The 7,931-nt window shown below is 37.9% G+C and overlaps 1 protein-coding gene across 1 annotated transcript; it reads left to right on the top strand.

Moving 5' to 3' along the window:
• Positions 1 to 2,640: 2,640 nt before the first annotated feature.
• LOC104547267 (ethylmalonyl-CoA decarboxylase-like) lies at positions 2,641 to 6,794 on the top strand (the record flags this gene model as incomplete). The annotated part of the gene is made up of 2 exons (XM_010192882.1): positions 2,641 to 2,873; positions 6,652 to 6,794. Coding segments are annotated over exons 1-2 (363 nt in total), but the record flags the coding sequence as incomplete, so codon positions are not given.
• Positions 6,795 to 7,931: the final 1,137 nt, after the last annotated feature.

The following is a 7,931-nucleotide window of genomic DNA, read 5'->3' as shown; positions in this document are numbered from 1 at the left end:
TTGTTTTCTAATCCCACACTTGCTGATGCTCTTTATTACCATAGTGATAATATTAAAGTGCTGTTAATGCATATAACCACACAGTTGAGAATGACAGTCTCTTTTTTTGGTAGAATAAAATTTCCATATCTTAAGTCTGTTTTGCTCTGTACATTTTTTGACATGCAAAATCTAGGTGGTATAAAAGTGATCAAACCAGTATAATTTGGCAGGGAGTTCGATTAACAGAACAGACATTTTTTCTTGCCTTGGTTTCAAGCTGATCATCATGGGTTCCTAGAGAATTAGATCTAGTCTGTCTTCTTATGAGGATTGGGATGGCTTTGTATTGATTAAAAATTGGGAGCTAATTGTTCAGGCTACACTTTGCAATGAGAGACCGCACTATCCATTGTTTTAAAGTTTGTTCTCTCCTGAAGAAAAAAAACAGCAGCTGGATAGAAAGTTTTATTGCATAAATGTGTGTTGGGAAATGACTACTGACGTTTTAGAGAAAATGGGAGGCTGTTTCTTTTCTCAGAGTCTGAAAATAAAAAGAATCATTTAGCTGAGAAGTGAGCTTTGGAAACCTGTTTTTCACTCTTAAATAAAATTTTGCCAAGAGAAGCCATTTTAAAGCTCTGAAAGGTAATGGCTAAAAAGTTGACGCTAATATTAGAATGTGCATAAATAGAGAGTGTTGGGGTGTAGCCGCAGTTGGATGATACTATTTATGAAGTAGTGAATCTGGTATTCAATCAGTTTTTAAACTGATTAAATTTTAATTAGTTTTATTAGTTTATACTTGAGGGTAGAAAAGTAGTTGATCATGACAGAATAAAACCTTGAATTCAGCAAGGAACTCAGAAGACTCTTCAAAGTATCTCACCAGATGTTAAAAAGTGATCCCTTTATCTATGTCGGTGTATATGACCTTATAATGCATAGAGTCATATAGACCTTACTAGTTTCTTTATGTTGAACTTGTGAGATGGTGCTGTATTGGTGAATGTGATGTGGGTAGGACAGATACAAATCTACTGGCATAGGCACCTCTCTTTGAAATTGGTACAATGCACACTCCTCCCCATCCTGTCATGTGGAAACTCCTCCATTTCGATGAGGGTTATACCTGCCACAACAGAAGCATTTTCCACTTTAGTGTGGGATGGTGCAGCTACAAACAAGATAAGTGTGCACCTGACAGGATTGTTCACTTCTTTCATTACAGATTAATTATGTGTGGGGTTATTTTAGTGAGTATTTGCTTGCTAGTGTATATATAATAAATGTTTTAAAATTTTCAGTCTGTAAACTAAGATGCCCTGAACACAGCATTAAATATAGCTGCCACCAAATTCTGTTTCAATGAATGTATTTGTGTCCTGGGTTCACTTCAGAAAACCTTTTCAGGAGATTCTTGTGAATTTTGGGAGACCCTCATTTCTGCCAAATAAGATTAAGAAACAAAGATGGTCTTTTTCCCAGTTCTCCAAAAAAATAAGCACCCACTATGTCTTCTGTACAGCTGCATCCATTAAAAATGGGGTTGGGGCAAAGCTAGGGCTAGTCTAGCAAATTGCAAGGTTTTACTATTGCAAGCCTTTTCTGTGTCCTGTGGTGGTTCTTTTACTTCCCACTCTGAATGGCTTCTAAGGTGACTTTTTCAGATCTGGAGTCTCTGGTTAAGGCTTCACGCTATTTCTTTCAAATCACTTGTCAGCCACTTTCTCTAGTAAACCCTTTTCCAAGTAAATAAAACAGAGCTGCAGCTCAAGAATAATATTTGATAATTACTTCCTTGTTATTTCCTGGTATACACACATACATTGCAGAGAAGAAATAGTGAAGCAATAAGCCATGGGTGTACTGATACACAGAAATAGAGTAACAATATTACATAGCTGTATAAAAAGCAAATGCAATGCTCTATATATGATAACTGTTGTACAGTTTTCCTCCTTTGGGGTGAATGTTCTGATGTTCTATATCCAAGTGAGATCCATTTAAAGTGGAACGAGAGCTAGTGGAATGACTGGGGAAAGCATATAGGTACCAGAGGCTAACTAGCATTAAAATGGAGTGTGATAAATGTGTTAATGGAATTAGGCAGAGAATGGACCTCAATATAGGAATGGTCTTTGGTTCTAAATTTTTATGTTCCTCAAGTATTTCTCTCAGAAAGATCTTGGGGTATAATAGTTGTTTACAGAAAAACATTCAGATCCTGAAAAGTAGGGGTTTTGATAGGATTTATCCTCCAACAGGTGTGTAGGCTCTTTTTGGTGGAGGGGGGAGGGCTTAGAAGATAAGTACAGAGTAAGCTGGTCTAATGACGTATGTAACCATCTTACTACAGTTCTTGAAGCCTCCTGGATGTTCTGCACCCAAATACTTTTGAGTAACTTTTAGAAGAAAATATTTTAAAAGATGCTAATTTCTGGCTTAGCTACAAAAATAACTTCATAATATTCCTTCTATTAACTTTGTGGGAGTAGATTCAAACTAAGAATTTTGCAAATACTGTCTGCAGTGATTTCTGTAGGCTTCTGTAATTTCATCACCTTTGTATTAGTTTCTGCTGTCCTGCTTCCCTCTGTCAAAGGACTGAGGTGGGTCTCAAAGGAAAATTTACTCTCTTTTTTTTTTATTTCTCCTCTGTTTCTTTCTAGAAATGGCAGCTTCTCTATGGAAGAACTTACTTCAGACGACAAAGGAAAGGGTACTACAACAGAGAAGAGCATCACTGTATATGGGTGCTCATGGTTATGAGGAAGAATTGATAAAGAAGAAACTTCAGCAGTTTGGTGGTGGATCCATCAACCTCTCCAAAGAAGACAATGGCATTGGGATTCTTACTTTGAATAACCCAAAACTAATGAACGCCTTTACAGGTATTAATTAGTTGATGGGGTTGCTGGTTTTCTTTTTCCTTCTTCAGTTACCCCTTTTAGCATTTTGCCTAAGCAAAATGAAAACCTGTGCCTTACCATTCCTTGTTTAAAAGAAAAATGTTTTAGTCAGATGTGCTTTGAATGTCCATTGTTCAGCATGGTAGCTTTGCCATAAATGACATGAGAAAATAAGAAATTCTCACTGACACAGGGACTGTGTGGCAGAATGTGCCTTTCCCTCTGCCTTTTTTTTTCCTTTTTCTTTCTTTCTTTTTTTTTTTTTTCTCTCTTCCCAGTCAGCCCAATTCTGCTACTGTGCTCTTTTTTGCATCTCCTTTTACTTTGACTCTACTGCTTTGGAAACGTATAGGTTATTTTCATGGGAGTGGGAAGATGCTACTTTTGTGTTGTGGTCCTAAAGCCTTCCCTGTAATATAAAATTCTGTAGTTTGGTCTTTTCGTCACCTGAACTGGCCTCTGTTTCTTCTTCATTTGCCTTATATCTTAAATACCAGTGACTGGTTAGTGAAAAATCAAATGAGCTGTGTATTCTCAGCTGTTGCATATCAGGAATCTTCTTAATATGGTTTTACACTGGACAATACTTAGCTATCAAAACCAAGTGCCCTGTTTGATTAATCTTGTACTGTAAGAGCCTTTTGATCTCCAAGATATTTATTTATTATTTCTTTATTTGCTGTATCTCCTTAACTGTCTAGAATATTCCAGTTTATGTGGTTCTCTTCATATGTAAGTGGCACAGGTTCAGGGTCTGCATCTGCCTGAGCTGGAACTGTTCGTAAGCCTTTCCTGTAAGAATGCTTTTATCTCTTAATATTTTGAAGTGGATACATTTGTTGTCTGGTTAATTTCTCTTTTGCTGTTCTATTTTCCTGCCTGGTTCTTACTGTTCCTTTGCTGTCAGCAAATAAGTTTGCAACCTACTAGAAAAGCATAGAGCTGTTTACATGGAGAATGTCAATCTACTCCTTCCACTAATGATTGTTAGCTGAAAGGAAAAGAACGTAACAGAACAACAGAATTAGTGGTAATGCACCTAGACATCTCTACAATTTCTCTTTTGTTTCTCTTTAAAAGCTCATGTATAAAATCATTACCTAACTTGAGAAGTTGAGGCTAAAAGACGTTAGCATGGAGATTATCCTTCTGAAAGCCTCTCTGTCAGCATGCATATTATTATACCATCATAATTACATTGTTGTTTCCTTTTTTTTCTACAGATTGGTTTTGGGTTTATTTTTTTACTCAAAATAGAGCTGTGCAAGGTACAGCTTGTAGACTGTGTGCTCTTAGCTTATTTGTTGTGGAAGTTGAAAGAGGAATGAAAAATAAGATGTAATAGCAAATGGACAAAGGACAGGTAAAACGCAGTCTGCTATGGAGATCAGATGTAATACAAGTCAAATTGTTTTAACTAAGCTTTCATAGAATCTTATAACTATTTTCTCTGATTTCTAGGTGTCTGGGAGAAAGGGCTCAGAACTGATTTGCTGAAGTGCTGAACAGCTGCTATTTAGGCCACTGGTATCTGTGCCTTGCCTATAGGAAGTGCTATATAATGTTAATGTAATGAAATCATATCATACATCTCAAGTTGAGCACCCAAAATTACCAGATATTTTTTCTCTGGCTCAGTTACTGTTCTGTAAAATAATATAGTCTCTCCTTATAGGACTGCTGTGAAAACAAATCATTAGTTTATGTTAATTAGATGCTTTAGTAGCAAAGAGGAGCTACAAAAACCTGTGAGAAAATGAATAGTTCTGTCTTTGTTGCAGACCCTAATTAGCATGCAGCAAATGAGCCATGTGATCAGGCAGTTGTGTTTTACGGTAGTGTGTGGAGCCCTGTGGAAAGCAGTACTCCATTTTGCTAGGTAATAGTCACAAAAATTTGCTCTGGAAAAATCTTACTATGGCAGTTCAAGCTATTACGGCTTCTCTCTACTGTGCACCCCTGCCAGAGACTGTTGTTGTTACAAGAGGGAAATCAGAAGGAAAATCATGCTGGACCCTTGGCTGCTGTGGTAGATTGTATGGCATATTAATTTATACTGCTTTTCATTGTATTTTAACATGACTGTCTGTAAATTGTAGTTGCTGAGGGACTAGCAAGCACTTGATCCTTTTCCTTTTGTTGAGTATCGAGTAATACCCTTCTGAAATACGAAAAGGGATGGGATGCATAACCCCTAAATTGCCCCAGCAGGACCTGGTTGACTTCATCAGCCAGAGCCTGTAGATGCCACCCTTAAATAAATTCTGTTGATTCTGTATCTCAGAGCTTCTGGATAGTGGCAGCTGTGGATATATATATACACATGCACGCTTCCTTTAGAAAACTGCAAAACATCATTAAACTGTTGAGAGAAGATCTATTTGCCAGGCATTTACTTTACACAGCAGCTTTTTATCTCAAAGAAATTATGTTTATTCTAAGCTTGAGCAACTCGTGGAACCAAAAGCAGAACAAAATTGTTGGCAAATTGCTAATGGGCAATGTGGAGGTTGTTATGCCTTTTTTCTCTTCTTAATTGGGATCTGGTAGCCACCTGTTTGAAATGGTCTCTTTGGCAACAAATGCTAATAATGTCAGTTTAAGTCTGGTGGAACCAATTTCAGCAGCCCAGCCTCTTGCTGAACTGAAGTTGAATAGAATTTAAAAGAGAAGGAAGCCAGCCTGCAGAAATTAGATAATAATGGTGATAATTTTATTTTCTAGAATTGACTTTAAAACATTTATTCTGAGATTGTAATTAAGATGCAAACAAATATTATTCCAAGTAGATTTAGTTCAGTGAAGAGCGCAAACTTACTGGTATGAAATACTGACAGAACGAAGATTTGCTTTGGTACTGTGTCCTCATCATTATATCAAACATCGTGGACTATATCTGTTGGTAAAATAATAGTTCAGTATTGTCAGTGATGGAAGGAATCCTCTCCCAGGAGGATGGGACAGGCTCTGGCCGGCGTGTCTCTTCCCCTGCTGTTGCATGTAACTGGCTCGTACAGTTCCTTTTTGTGAACTCCATTTTTCAGTTAACTAGATTTTTGGCTTGTGATACTTTGTGGAAAAAGTCTTTAGTACCTCATTGCTTTGAATATTAAAAGCATGACAAACAGTGGTTGTGCTGAGTCTTGACTCTGGCAAAGTTTGGGTGCCAGTACAAATACCTTTACTGTAAGAAAGCTTGGCAAATATGCAAAAATTGAAATCCACAGGGTTGATGCACACCTATTTAAACAGCAGCATTTGCAGAAAAGATGTTGAGTATACTGTCAGGCTGGGAAAACATTTCATGTGAAGACCCACAGAAATCTCATCTAGCCCTAGTTCTGCTCAGTATTTTCATTCGTGACTGGGATGAGGGAATAGAAGGTGAACTGCTGAAATTGTCAGATGGCCCCAAATTGGGAAAGCTTGCAAGAAGATTCTTATTTGGAGCAGAGGAGTGGAATTCAAAGTGTTCTTGATTAACTGCTACAAAGAAGGGGCGGGGTTTTTTTGTTTGTTGGGAGTATTTTTGTGAGTATAACTCAAATTGCAGAATATCCTTTGGAACTTCAGGAAGTGCATCTTTGAGGAAAAAACATATTTCAGTGCTTGTGTGTGGAATTTAAAGTGGTTCCCTCTCTTGTGTTTTTAACCCCATCACTTAATGATAGCTTGGTTTTTGTGGTGAAAAATACAACGTAAAGCATAGGAGTGGTAATAAATTTGTGTTAAAAATTTTGTTTCTCTGCTCTTGTGACAGGTACTATGATGCTGCAACTCCAGGAGAGGGTAACTGAATTGGAAAACTGGAAGGATGGCAAAGGCCTTATCATCTATGGTGCAGGAAACACCTTTTGCTCAGGATCTGACTTGAATGCTGTCAAAGCAATATCAAACTCCCAGGCAAGTAGTGGCGCAAATTAAGTTTTGAAGAAAAATCAGCTTTCTGATATTCTCAGATCCCTTTCAGACAGAGGTGTTGCACTATGAGTCTGCTGTAATTTTACATGTAAGTCACAAAACAGAGCTTTTAGTGGCTAGAAAAAATGCTAATAGACTCTTTAAGCTATGACTTAAGTGTTATTGTAATTGATTCATAACTCTGAATTCCAATGTTGCATAATCTTTTCAGCTTTCTCATTTTAAAATGCTACTTCTGTTTCTTAGAGCGGTATATGGTGAATTTACACATCAAATAACCTTTGCTTCAGTAGTTTGGCCTTTAAAAGCAGATACAAGTAATGATTTCTCAGGTATTACAAAGTCAATACCAAATTTAAGCAGCATGACTGCTATTACAGAAGGGTTTCAGTTTTTGTTAAAACTGTGCTTGGATCTGCATAAAATGGAAGAACAGATGCAATTCTTGTGCTCCAGAGCTTTGGTGTGGATCTTGCAGTCCAGTCAGGTAAGTCACGTGTGTAACCAATACTGCTGAAGAGGTCAGAGTTTGATGACGGTTTTTCTCTCGTGCCACCCTGTCTTGACAACTTTCATGTGCACTGCAATTCTTTTCATGGTTAGTATGTGGTTCTTGGCAATGTGTGAAATTGGACTTTGCCAATTGCAGGGGAAGGAGACCTTCCTCTACAGCTCTTAAGTCCTGGTTTTCATTTGTGTTAACTGGCTTCCTGGTGATTTTTTGTGGCCACTTCAAGTTTCAGGATTTAATGACACAAATTAAACATTTAGTTGAACATTCCAGTAAGAATACCAACTCAAAAACTGATTAATCTGATATTTGGGAAGGTTATTTGGGTATTTGGGAAGATGATGGAACAGATCATCCTGAGTGCCATCACACAGCACATGCAGGACAACCAAGCAGTCAGGCCCAGTCAGCATGGGCTCAGGAAGGGCAGGTCCTGCTTGACTAATCTTATCTCCTTTTCTGACGAGGTGACCTGCTTGGTGGACGAGGGGCAGGCTGTGGACGTTGTCTACCTGGACTTTAGTAAGGCCTTTGACACCATCTCCCACAGTATCCTCCTGTGGGAGAAGCTGGATGGGCATACGCATTGCTGGGTTAAAAACTGGCTG

This window comes from Mesitornis unicolor, unplaced genomic scaffold (genome assembly GCF_000695765.1).
Source record: "Mesitornis unicolor isolate BGI_N332 unplaced genomic scaffold, ASM69576v1 scaffold16859, whole genome shotgun sequence".
In the NCBI taxonomy this organism is placed as follows: Eukaryota; Metazoa; Chordata; class Aves; order Mesitornithiformes; family Mesitornithidae; genus Mesitornis; species Mesitornis unicolor.
This window is presented reverse-complemented; position numbering and strand designations above follow the sequence as displayed.